Source organism: Xiphophorus maculatus, chromosome 19 (genome assembly GCF_002775205.1).
Source record: "Xiphophorus maculatus strain JP 163 A chromosome 19, X_maculatus-5.0-male, whole genome shotgun sequence".
In the NCBI taxonomy this organism is placed as follows: Eukaryota; Metazoa; Chordata; class Actinopteri; order Cyprinodontiformes; family Poeciliidae; genus Xiphophorus; species Xiphophorus maculatus.
In genome coordinates, this window is record NC_036461.1 from 19,525,011 (window position 1) to 19,539,051 (window position 14,041).

General features: G+C 39.6%; 1 protein-coding gene across 1 annotated transcript; it reads right to left on the bottom strand.

The window, feature by feature from the left end:
* Positions 1-4,043: 4,043 nt before the first annotated feature.
* On the bottom strand, positions 4,044-13,083 carry egln3 (egl-9 family hypoxia inducible factor 3). The gene is made up of 5 exons (XM_005811541.2): positions 12,538-13,083; positions 5,894-6,013; positions 5,587-5,723; positions 5,028-5,101; positions 4,044-4,887 (listed from the first exon to the last, which is right to left on the bottom strand). The coding sequence occupies exons 1-5, from the start codon at positions 12,895-12,897 to the stop codon at positions 4,853-4,855; spliced, it is 726 nt and encodes a 241-aa protein (XP_005811598.1). The 5' UTR covers positions 12,898-13,083; the 3' UTR covers positions 4,044-4,852.
* Positions 13,084-14,041: the final 958 nt, after the last annotated feature.

Genomic DNA, 14,041 nt, shown 5'->3' on the forward strand with positions numbered 1-14,041 from the left:
AATAGCCAGTGTTCAATTTGGATTTTGCTACTAAGCTCCAGATCACTTACAAATACAACTTTATCCCTAATGTCTCTTTCCAAAGTCACTTCCTAGATTTGATGATGTTGAGAGAAACGTGGATTGACAGCAGCAGGTTCTCAGAGCTCCTTCATTCTGGCTGTTCGTTCTTCAGCTCCCCACATTCTAACAGATATAGTGCTGGGATTGCAACAGTCTCCAGAAATGATTGTTAATGCAGCTTTTAGAGTGACTTTGTCTTCTTTTGACAGATGCTCTTTTGTGCATGCTTGTTGCTGAACTCATATATCCTGTTGTGTGTGAGATTGTTTACTACCCACCAAAGTACAATATGGATTTTATTCAAGACTTTTTTGAGTTGAGTGCAGATCTGATAATCTTGTAAACTGTGATGGTTTTTAATAAAAAACATAAGCTGAGGATCAATTATTCAGGACAGTATCATTGGGTGGTGCAACTAAATACAAAAGCATCACTACTACAAACTAAGACTGTGAAGTTTAATTTTAGATAAAAATCTGTTGGTTACATTTATGCAATCTAATTATAATCTTATGCTGCCACTCAAAGTTACAGATTTGAGTTACTATTATTGAACCTGAGGATCAATATATACTTCTACACCAGGAAGTTCTCAGGATTTCATTAAAAGATCCACTTCCATCAGTGGATGATGATTATGTGGTGGTGTGAGCATGACTGATGTTACAGATTTTTAAATTTTCTAAATGAGATTTTTTTTAGGTGCTACATAAAAGACTTAATATAAGAAACACTCATGCTATACCTAAAACATTCAAAGTAGTTTCCATTAAGAACTTTAAGTTGACAGTCCATTGTCTTGTATATTTGGCCACAAGTTGTCATTCTCATCACAAAGATCTCCAAGCAAAACATCTTGGAAAAATATCATTTGGCATAATTGATCTATATTTGACATTGATCTGCTGTAATTTCACTTCACACATTATCCATGGTCGGCAGAAAGATGCCTCTCATAAACCTACTTTTGGAAAAAAAAAAAACTCCTCACGGGGTTGAGGATAAGAGAGAATGGAGGTAAGTACATGATAGAATGCTTGATGTCTGATTGCACCAGGTGTTCATTTGAAACCTGATATTTTTTCTTCTACATCTTCACTGTGTTGATTCACTTTGGTGAATTTTGTACAGTCGGGAAACATCTATGTCACAGAAATCAAGATGATTTACATTTGCAATTCCAACTATTGCAAATGTCCCAGAAAGGCAACAGCAGTCCCTAAAACAACCTGTTGAGAGAAACACCAGCAAGATTCAGATATGTTCAGGGCCATGTTGGCTGTATTTGGTGCTTGTGAATAATAACAGGAACTTCATCAGCGCTGTCATCAGTGAGTGTCTTTCCAACATGTCTGTATTTCCTCCAGACCCTGGTGGCCCTGGATTCTGATGGGCATCACATTAATATACTGTATGTATGTGAATTAGCATCTATCTGAGTAGATGGGTCGATCCACAAACAGACTGATTATAAGAAACTTAAACCTTAAAAACTCAGAAACCAAGGACTTAGCAGAGCAACACATATTTAAGTCAGTTTTAAAGGCCGTAAGGGTTTTAAAACATTTGCATTTCAAGCTGTAGTTGTATGTTTTACATAGAGAAGTATGAAACACATTTACTCCGATTCAGTTTGTAATGTTCAAGTTCTTGATAATAACTGTAAGGTATTATCATAGAGCTGATGGAGACTGCATAAAAGTGGAGATACAGTGACATCCAGAGGCTAAATAGTGTAACAACAGCCAATAAAGCGACTTTCTTCATTGTGAATGTTCACTTTTATGTTAATTAAATTCTATGCTAAGATTCGATATTTTCTCAGTTTGCAAAGTATAACAATATGTAAATGTTTCTCCAAATACACCAACAATATTGTTGCTATTAAAAATGTAAAAATAAACATTTAAAATAAGATGTGTCTTTTTCACAAAACATTTTTAATGGATACCTTTATGATCTCTTGCTGAAAAATACATTATCTTGAGACGAAAATTTGCTTCAGAAAAATTACTACTTCAGAAAAACAGAAAAGGTTCATATCATGGTGTCCTAGATGTGAAGCTGTTGTGTCAGAAGACACTTCACAAGAACTCCTGGAAGAAGGAAAGTAAATAATTAGAAGAAATATCCGAATGACTCAATTATTTTTTATTCAAATAAGTAAAACGTAAGCTTGTGGAAAACCATGATTCAATTTATTGAAGCTATTGATGCTTTTTTGAAAACTCGGTCAGTAAAATTACAACAGAACTGGTTTAATGGAACAACAGGAGCAGAAACAGCGCATTGTTTAGAAGGACAAACACTGGAAGATTTTTATCTTATTCAGATTATTTCCACCTACAGTTATTACAACTTTAGGTTGCCATATTGTTACTGCTGCAAATGTATTATGACTGGCAGTTACAATCAGTCTGAAATACTCCTAGTTTAACCAGTCTAATGGTAAAATAGTATTAAGACTTTGAATCACTAAAGTGTGGATGTAAAAAGTCAACACGCCCAGATTACAATGTCTGCTTTTTGTGTCATTAAGAAAGGACAACGTGATAAATCATGTAGAAATCTTTGTCCTTTAACCTAGCCAATTCAACTGAAAAATGTCATGTATTATCCATATGTCTGAACTGTGCCAAGTTGAAACATTCACATTTCATAAAATTTCCCAGCACTGGTCTGATGGAACTAAACCAAAACTTTCACTATATTTCCAACATGTATGTCTGACACAACAACACAGAACACACAGCAATCCATTCAATGAAATGCATACATGCTAATAGATGGAATCACTCTGGCATCACTCTGGGATTACTTTTCTTCTGATAGAACAAGAAGTGGATGGAACCATGAATAGTTCTGAATATTACTTTTTATTTTTTCTTTCTGCTAGAAAGCTCAAAATAAAGACACATTTTATGTTTCAGCATTGCTGAGTCAAAGCATACACCCATATCAATATAAGAATGCTTGAACTTCATTATACGTTCAGACTGGAACTTGATAACATGAGCAATTTGATGGAGGATGAAGTTTTCTTCCTCTCTTCCATGGCAGCTTCACACAGATTCTGTCAAAGCATCAGTAGAATCATTAAAGGTTTCCCCCTGGTGGAGCCCAGGACACACAACACTTCAGATTCAGGAGCCGTTCACCTAGGGAAGTTTCTTTTTTATTTTAAAGAAAGACATCTTTACGTATTTTGAATGCTTTTTTGATAGAAATAATAATAATAATTGCAATTCCCCAATCTAAAATTAATGTTCTGATACAAACCTATAGTTTGAATTAAAGACCAGAAACGTTTTTTTCTTTTTTGCTCAGTAATAGATTAGATTATTTTAGGAAATGTTTGTGATTCTTTTGTGTCTGGATTAGTTTATCTAAGGCCATGGACCAGCAGGTAATATGCATGAAACTATAACTGGGTATCCTGGTGTGAACCTGGATTATTATCCAAAAAAAAGAGCCAAATGTCCAGGAATTGGAGCTGCTCCATCCACAGTGGGATGGAGCAGCTGTTGACTAAATCCATGGCCAGTAGGTTGCAATTTTGAGGCACTGAAGAAAGTTTTGTTACCTTAACCTTTATGTTTCATTATCACACCTAATATTTTGGAACAGTAGGCCCCTGGCCCCCAAAGTAGAACCTTTTAGAGCGACACCTTGTCACTTCCTACTGTTGGAATCTCAGACTTCGCAAACTTTCAGGTTTCAAGTTAAATCCTAGTAAATAGCATTGATAGTAGCTGTAGGAAAACCTTATCTCATTAAACTGGAGCTCAATAGAGATAAAAAAAAACAGTCCAGAAATCAAGATATGAACGACATTTCTTTTTGCATTTCAAGAATGTGCACTTGTAATGAATTATAAGCATGTATTTGTAATTTTGGAAGTTTCTGTAAGCCATTTCTTTCTGTGACCTTCCCAAAATGTTTATGTTAAGTGCAAACAAAACAGCAAAAACATCATTGTGTTTAATTGATCAGTACATGAATCTTTAATTCACAACGGCTTGTAAACAAATGTGTGTTTTTGTTCCCTGCATTACAGTGTTTCAGAAATGCAGTGACTCTCTACATTATATACGATATAATTCAATCTCTTCCTAACTGGTTTTCTTGTTTAATTTTGCCTCTGGTAAGCCATTTATGTTGTAGGGAAATCTGTAAAAAAAATTTTAAAAATTCACAAAAAAGTTCAAATTTGAGTGAAGTGTCAGGTATGATACAACATATGTTTTAATAAGACTTTCCTAAATTCAGCATTCATTGGTTAGTTTATACTCAGACATTACATACTGTCTTTTTCTCCCAGTTTGTAAACCTGCATCATACATGTGTGCCACCTTCTTCAGACTGGTTGAAAAACAAGCTCTGGATCATTTGCCTCATTGGCTCGCCGTTTTCACGTCCATGTAAACTCGTCAGGCTTTCTGACAAACTTTTCTCTTTCTGTCAGAAGTTGTGAGATCAAGGCTGGAGTCTCAACTGGGCACTCAGCAGGAGTTACACAAACATTTTTTTATAAAAACGGAAGTAGTCCAGAACAGCTCCTCTGGTTAATCAGATGCAGTCCTGCCAGCTTTGTCTCAGCCTTGACACGGTCAGAGCAGCATCGGAAATTCGTATTTCGGAGAATTGGAGACCACAAGACTCGTCCATGCATCCTACAATTCATCTTCCTATTTATCCTCCACTGTGTTGATTCAGCTGTTTAAAAAGCTGGGTCTCAGTGAAAGTGTGATGTTCTCTCCAAACACCAGGTGACAGTGTTTCCTCACCATCAACTAGAGCTGCTGCCCTGCTGCTCTGTGGAAGCTGAAACGAAAAGGAAAGCTTTAAGGTCAAAAACAGAACAAGCCAAATAGCAGCTAAACCAGGCGAATATTTGAAGATGAAACTATGATTTTTTATACTAACTTTACAAAGAGTAGTAGAGGTAAAGAGTTGTTTGTTACCTGTTAGATCTCTGAAGCGCTTCTTAGCCTGGGCTCGCTCCTCAGAGTCAAAGTACCAAACTGTGATGGCATACCTGAAACCAATACAACAGTGAGTTCAGTGGTTGCATCTTTTTGACAAGTTACAAATATAAAATCTGCAAGAATGGCTCAGTGGAGCCCAGCCTGTTTGTGGCAACATCTCTCAGATTTTTTTTATTATTGTACATAGTGCAATGTTACTTAAAACATTATTTCCTGGCATTTGCAAAGCTGACAATCCAGGTACAACATTCATTTTCTGCTGACATCCAAGATCGGAGATAAGGCAGAGATAAGGAGATAAGGCATCATCCATGTATGATGGATGTTAGCTTTTGTGAATTTGCCAAGATGCTTTCCACTGTTTGTATTTATGCATATTAAGGTATATTTAGTATTTGAACTATAGATATAGGCATTTTAGAGGCAGTTAGTCTCTGAAATGGTTAGTGGATCCCATCTATTCAAGATGTAAGATTTTTTTAAATAAATAATTTGTTGCTATGTCTGACCTATGAGCTTTTTTCCTGAGGTTTACCTGGTGGAATAGGAGGGTTGCACCTCGTGTGGGTTCCTGCGGTCAGACCAGAAGATGAGGAGCCTGTCAAAAAGCGGCTTGATGTCAGCCACGTATAGTTTTCCTTCTGGAAAGATCCTGAGGACACCACCATGCTCCTGTCAGCACAAACACGTCAAACTATTAAGCAACAGTCACTGAAGGGCGGTGTGATTCCAATTTTAAATTGGCTGAGCAATTTAAAATTTTATGTTTTAATTTCACCATCATTATGCTGTATTCAAGCCATCATGGCCGTAAACAGAGAAGACAGTAGAGCTTGTGGCACCTTTGGGTTCCAGTTCTTGTTCAGGTAGTAGATGCAGGTAAGACGACGTCCATCATGGTTTGGGTTGTCCACATGCTTCACGTAGCCTGCCCCATTTCCTGGGTAGCATGCCACCATGGCCTAAAGACAAACAGATTCACATAAATAGGAAGCATCGGAACAGTGGAAGACATTACAAGTTATCCAAGAGAATACATCATCAAAGTTGATTCTAGATGGCAGAAAGTGTTAAATGTCTCCATCTAAAAGAATATTGATGGAAATAATGAGGAAGATGATTCACAGTGAGTACTTCACACCATCAGCACCAACTCAGAAGCTGATGAATATCAGCAGCAGCAGATGACAGAAGCTTCCTGTGCAGCCGCCTGCATGCAGAGCTATTTGTTAATATTCTGGTGCATATCAGGGGTGTGTCATGAAGTGGTGTGCCTACGTCCTCAGCAGCACGTACACAAATAGTGCACATGCTTACTCATCTTTGCACGTGTGGGTCTGTGTGTGGGCGTTTCTAGCAGTGTTATGTAGGACTGGCCTAGTTTGGACCACCAGTCCTTAAGGAACACAAATCGAAACAGGGGTGAACTTCAGGAGTCAATGGGAGGTATTTTGGGGTGAGGGAAAGTGGGTTAGACTTTGCACTGCAATTATAAGCTGTGTTGAAAACAGTTATTAAAGCGTGGGCATGCGAGGGTTAACTACAGCTCATATCCTGGGGCAATATTCACTCCCAGGTCACGTACGCATTAATCTTCCTCAAAGATCCCATTCGAAATCAACCACCTCAGTGCTGTGAACACGCTCTACATCTGGCATTTGAGTGAGAAAGAGAAGCATGTTGTATACGTTAGCAGTGAGACGTCTCTCACTTTGTTACAACAGACGACAATTTCATCAACTCCTTCAGCCTGATAAGAACTTCTGGTTGGAACAAAGCTGTAAATATTAGTTTTCTACAAGTTAAATCTTGTTTAAGAGAGGATAAGGAGCATTGTTTACCCTGCTCGCCTGTCCTGATTGGCCATGACCTTTACACCTGAGCAGGAAGTGTTTGCTTGGCTATGACCAGGATATGATTATCAAATATGAGACTGTAAAAGTCAATACAAACTGTGGACTTCCTACCACAGAAACTAAAAACAAAGCAAAGTCAATGCCACAAATAGCTGATCCAGATAAATAGATCCAGCTATTAGAAGTTTCAATATGTCTTTCTCCACTGAGGTTGACAAGCTCAGTGGAGAAAGACCAAATGGTGGATCACAAGTAGCTGATCCACCAAATAGCTGGATCTATTTATCAGTAGTGAAAGCAGTGAAAGCAGTGAAACAACCCCCAAGTGAGTTCACTAGTGAGCTTCAGGGTAAAGGTGTTTGTGCCTCTCAGCTCCAAGATGTGGACATGTTGGGTTTAGCAACAGGCAGCAGAAACATGAAAGATGGAGCAATATTTACTCCCAGCCTGCCTGGATACTTTGTGCCCTGTCAGGATTTCTATTTCGTTTGTGCTAAAAAGAATACAAAAAAAACGAGCCATTTCTCCAGCTAGCCATAGTCTCACACATATTTTTTGACTGTATTTACAGAGAATGCACTGGGCTAGAATCCACTTCCTGCTTTTGGAACAGTCTCTGGACTGCTTGGTTGAACAGCAACAATGTTCACTTCAACTGAAGTGGGGGTGGTCTGCATCAGAGTTTGATTACAATTCACACTTCCAGAAATAAAGCATACTTTGTACACAAACAGACCAGAGTTAGACTAAATATGATGAAACAGGGCTGGTGTGAATCTCAGTGGAGAAAGACATATTGAAACTTCTAAATTATTCAATTGCAGGACATTAAGATTATGATACGAATTACAATTAATCTACTTTTTTCTATATCTTTCCTGTCTTTGCTTCTTTCCCTGCCTTGTTATCTCCACTAAAATATAAACCCAGTGAAGACAAACTATCCAACAGGCCAACTAAACTACTGCCCTGCAGAAATTGCATGCATTCAACTTGAAATAGAAAAATTTAGTAAATATTGTTTCTGAGCAGTTCTCTGGAAAATCACTGCTGCACACATTGATATTGCAGTGACGTATTTACTGTGGAACTCTGTCCTGTTTGTCTTGACGTCAGCTCCTCTCGGCTGCTGATGACGACAAACCCCCAGCACTGATAAAGAGCCGGTGAACTGATCCGGCACCGCAGTCTGGCTGCGGGAAGATCACGCAAGCTTGTTTACTCACTAGCACCAAAGCACGTACGCACACATGAGCTGTACTCTCATTTTTATCATCATCGCCACACAAGTGGAGTGAAAAAAATGTAGAAACACAGAGGAGGGAAAGTGGAGCCCAGCTGAAGAAAGAGATTCAAAACCAAACGCCTCCAAGTTTAAACGTTATCTTATCTTATTTACAAAGAAAGCCCGGGATGGTGGTTGGGTTGGGAAGCTCTGAGCAGCAGTTTGGCTGATGTCCAGCCTGTTGATGGTTTAATGACAGAGCTACGTGAGGCGCGTGGAGCTGCAGGCCGTCTGCACAGCTGCCCACATCTTTCCACATCTTTCCACTGCTTCTGTGCCAGCCTCCAACACCTCAACAAACGGACTCTCACTGGGCCGTGACCTTTAAGTGAAACTACTGCTACTGCTTCAGTTTGTGAAGCACAAAAAAAAGAGCCGTTCACTCCAAATCGTTCTGTTTGAAAAGGCAGAGCTTTAAGTTCACGTTGTGTTCCTGGACAGAGGCGGCCCAAGGCATATGTGAGTTAAGCAACTGCTTAGGGCCGTTACACCAGCTGGGGGTGGTGTGGGAGCTAGATTCTCCCCAAGAGCACCTAGCTAGCATAATAACAAACAGTGGCGATTCTAGCCCTGCATCTCAGCACCCCTAAATAGAATTGCCACTCATCCCGTAAAATACGGAGTCGTCCCATATTTGGCCGTTAAATGTGCGTCCCACATTGAACCGATACATAACTGTCCAATAGACACGCCTATAATACACACATCAACACTAACTTTAACAATAATGCCCAAAATAAAACACAGGAAATATTAAGGTCAGCTACATTGTCGTGGTGGGAGCTAAAGGACCCCAGAACGATACGGACCGACGCTGCCATCACAGTTGCCTGCGCAGCCGTGGTGAGCTGCTATCAACCCGCGTCTTTTTAAAACGTCCTCGACCCGATTCCATGTCCTTAGAAGCAAAAATGCTTTTAAAAATACAGACATGAGTGAAAAGACGCGCATTATAAGCTGAACAATTTCAGAGAGGATGGATACTGTGTCCATCGAAAGACAAATAAATGTGTCCGTCGTGGCGCAGTGTGCTGCTGTATGATAGACAGAATGGATCAGGAGAGGAACTGCAGACCCGTCAGAACCTAAAGAACCAGAAATCAGAGTCTCTTCATCCTCAATCACCTCCTGAGGCCGATATTATACAGAAGATTTAGTTATGATTGATTTTCTTATTGTGATTTTAGTTGACTATTGTGGTTTGTTTATTTGCTTAGGATGTTGAGTTTGGATGATATTTAATAAATAATAGCATTAGCCAAAATAAGTGGCCATTTAAAGAACAATTAAAAATTATAGTACTGCTCTTTTAACTGCAGATAGGATCAGACTTTCCATCTACTAAATCAGAGATCTGCAACCTGAATCTCTGGAGACACAAGTGGCTCTTTGGCTCACATTATTAAATGATGAAATATTGCTCTGTTTTTGTTTAATTAATTTTTAAGTGTGTTAGGTGAAATATATATTATCATATATTTGTTGTTTCCTTTATAACAATAGTGTTTCATATTTGATGTTCCATGATTGTTTTCTTTTCCTTAAACATAAAGACTGTTTCTGTATGTTTTGATCTACTTTATCTCCGTCTTCACAAGAGGGCCTCCCTGAAGAGAAGCAGTGATAACCGTGCTCACGGGGTTCATTGCTCACCAGGACTTCTTCTTCCTTTGAGCGGTTAGATAGCTGACGAATCGTCGCCTTGAAGATATACGACCTGTTCTGTTTTTACTCTGTGTTCTAATGCAAGATAACATGTGTTTAGTTCGTGATTGTCATTTAGCACTGCAACTAAAATGCTTTGACCCCACCCCTTAGAGTTGCAGTGCTCTCTGTGATAGGGTCTCTGAAAGTAATAAAAAGAGAAGAGCGGACAAATGTGTTTCAGAGCGGTTGGAGATTGTTACTGTAAACACATCTCTGTCCGTTCTCCTCGCGAGTACAAAAGAATCTAACTCTCTTGTCTTTTCTGTGTTGTTCAACTTGTCTTTAATAGGTGTCAAACCTGACAGTGACTCCATAAAAATATTGACTACACAGGCCCCCCTAAATTCGGTCTAGAACCAGCCTCTAAAGAAAACAGTAAAGACCATTATATATATGTATGTTTTTAACCAGCTATAAGGTGTCAGACTTGTATCATCAGCACCTTTATTCAGATGGCAATTTGCAATATTTATTATTTATTACTTTTTCATTGTGTATGGGGGGCCCCAATGAAAATCTGCCTAGGGCCCCAAAAAGGGGTTTATGGTTTTCCAAGGAAATGTTGATAATCTTTCCAAAGTTTATTTTACAACAGGTACTGCGTGTGTGAGTGTGTGTGTAGGCTTGTTTCCCTTAACACCCCCTCCCAACGTTCCATCTGATCCAAACAGATGTCAGATAAGGCCTTACTGAACACTGCTGGAGCTGGAAATGGGCGGGCATGCTGGGAATGTGTGTGTGTGTGTGTGGGGGGGGGGGTTGTGTGTGTTTGTTTGTGTTTAGTTTACTGTAAATCTGTGTGAGTGAGCAAGCCTAAATTGGTTCTGAGAAGAAGTGAGGCAGTGAAAATCTGAATGAGTGGGAGATCTTCGGAGAGATGAAGCCGTGAGCCTCACCAGTGGGAGTGGGTGTTTCATCGTGTTTTATCTAAACTCTGACTCAGGAAAGTTTTCCAAACAAACTACTGATCAGTTAGTCTGAAGGATCAGAACACAGTGTGTACAGGAACATTTATCCCCGCCTGTCTGACGGGGGGTCAGGAAGGAGAGTGTTGACAAGATGCTGTGGAACTGGTGGCTCTTTCAATGACATAATGGCCGTTTCGGACCTCAGCAACACTCTCAGTCTACCATCCACTGGGTGCAGACAGTGATGAGCTACAGACAGATATCTGATGGCACTACAATTCACTGCAGGATTTCAACCTTTGAACATTTCTGCTTATTTAGTGCATCGTTTTTCTGACAGAAAGCTTCCCTGGATTCTGAACGAATCAGAACTAATGAGGTCTGAAGTGTGTGTTGAAGTTGGGATGTGTATGTAATGAATGGCTGTCACCAGAAGGGGGACAGCTCTTCTGCCCCCCTTCTGTGGAGCATCCTGTTTAATGATGCTGCTGTAGATGCTGCAGCTCTGCTAAGACGACAAACAAACAGAAACACGGTGAAGTCAGAACTAAAGATGTTTCGTGTAGCTTTTTCAGTGGGTTTTTCTCTTTTATTATCATCCTTTTTAGGCACTTTGGTCAACTGTTTCTCCATCCAAACACTTGACTATGGGCAGGTGCTGCTTCTTCTGCCACCATTCCAGGATTGATCTGTCTCAGGAAGCTTGTTGACAGGAGGTCCAACACAAGGTCAATCCAGAGGCAGAGTCACACCTCAGGACCCTACCTGTTCGTCTCTGGGACAAAAATCCTGGTCACAATTTCTTTGTTTATTTTTGCTTCAGTTAAACTCCACATAATTCTTTGCTGCATCACTATCACTGTCACATGACCAACCTCCTCCACTCCCTATCCAGTACCAAAAAGAAACTAAATATGCTTAATTTATTGGACTGATACCATATGTTTAAAAAAAAAAGACTGATATCAGCCGTTAGTGCCGACATATCGTGCAAAAAGCAAACCAAAACCAAAGAAAGTAATCGTACATTTTTGTTCTGATCACCTAGAGACAAAAAATACACAAACTTTATTTAGATATAGTTGCAGTTTTTTTCTTTCATTACATTTTTGTTATATTAATAGAAGCAAAACCAGAACGAATCAGATCTGAAGTAGAAAAACAACTGATGAAGAAAAATCCTTTATGCTTTCAGGCAAATCCATCCTTATGTAAATAAATTATGTCGTGGTATTTTACTTCACCTAAATCTGCTTGTGCAACAGTTCAAAGGAAAGAAGGAAGAACAATATCTTTTTAGAAAAAAATAATCTGTCCTTGTCCTTGTAAAATCCCCTGGCTGGTGATTTTAATCTGCATCCTATAATTTATTTATTGTTTAGCTGCAGGTTATCCTGAGATTATCTTATGTATATAAAAAATTTTGTATCAAGTGGAAAAGAGAAAAGTAATGGACATCTATAAAATCAATAGATGTTCTCAGGAGGCTGCATCTCTAATTTAAGGCAAGTATAAAATAAAGAAGAAGGTTTGAGAAGCGAAGCAAGTAGAAGAGTAGATAGAAACACAGAGGTTCTAAAATCTAAGTTTGATTGCCTTTGTTTTTTAAAACATTAAAAGCACTTATGGGACAAACTGTTCTCCAGTTAAAGCAGCTGTGATGCGGCCAACACCATGTAACTGCAGCTGATGTCAGTGTTTTTAAAGTTTCTAAGGAGGGGCGTCCTTACCTTAGATCTTTCCCGGATCGCCTTGTCTCCCAGGCGGCTGGCGCACACGGAGATGAGCCGATCAATCAGATTGAGCAGGAAGCTGATCGCCTCGCAGCCGCGCTCCGAGCCGCTCACCCAGGCGATCTGATCCCCGCGGATGCTCTTGCGGCTGACGCCCGGGATAGAGCCGGCCAGCCGGCCGTCTTGGAGCTGTCCGGAGCGGTGCATCTCCACCACCTGGTCCAACACGGCGCTTCCGGCCAGATCCCCGAGGAGACCGTCCACGTAGCAGAAGCCGTGGGACAGCAGAGCCGGAATGAGCCGCTCCAGAGCCAGGCGCTCCAAGTCCGTGTACGACACGTTCTCAATAAAGGGCATTTTGACGGGCGGACTTGAACTGAGGTAGAGTGTTTAAAAAGTTCAGCTAAATTTTACAAACGGAGAGAGAAAAGTTGCGTGTGCGGACAGCTGTCAGAGACTCAGCTGAGACTGAGTGGAAGCACAGATGTTCCCTGTTGATCTGCTGTCAGAAAACGTTTCACAGCTCAGGGAACCACAGGGCCGTTATAAACGCTGAAAGTTGCAGAGGCAGCCACTTTGCCAACATACTTCTTCCGGTAGCACTTCAAAATAAAATGTCAGCTTTAAATCTCAAAATGACATTACGTACTTCTCCTACCATACAGTCTTCTATGCATGTAATGTACTAATCAATGTACATTACATGCATGTAATGTTCCATTGTATAGAAAACAAAGGAATAGCATCAAAATATTCATTTGTTTGTTTCACAGTAGAGTAATTACATTCCAACAGCAGATAAGCAACTAGAAAAAAGAAATGCTAAAAAAAAGAACATCCAAAGATGGGCATACTGATATACAGTTTCCCCCCTCTTCTTTTAAATCAGAGAAAACTTTTAATTAATAAAAAAATGAAAGAAAGAAATAGCTCAGCAATCTTCAGAATCCAGCTTTTGCAACAAGTAGATGAAGATAGGTATCATAATCAGGGCTCATAATCTAAATGATGCTAGCTGTTAGCCTCACTGTAAACATTTCAAAATATGAATATATAAAAAAGGCTAAATAAAAAATTAAATATTTCGTTTCTTTCTATATACAGTGTTTTAACAAAAAGAGGGAGACAATGTTGAATTAGTGCACATTTGCAAGGTATCAATATGAGACATTATGGTGGAAGAAGCTGTCTCTCTGCTGGATGCTTTTTCCAAACAGCACTCAGGTCTAAACAGTTCATGTCCAGGATGTGTGGGGTCTGCAGAGATGTTGGCTGCCCTTTTCTTGACCATAGAACTGTACAAATCCTGTATTGAGGAAAGCTCAGTCCTGATGATCCTTTCCACTGTTTGGACTCGTCCTGTTCTGCAGATGAGCTAACAGTGAAGGAAGAACACATTTCAGCTTTCACACATTTAGCCACCAATCCTACTGTTTGTATCAGTGTTTGAGCTGTTTTTATTACATGACAACAATTCATCATGGAACTAAACCAACATATC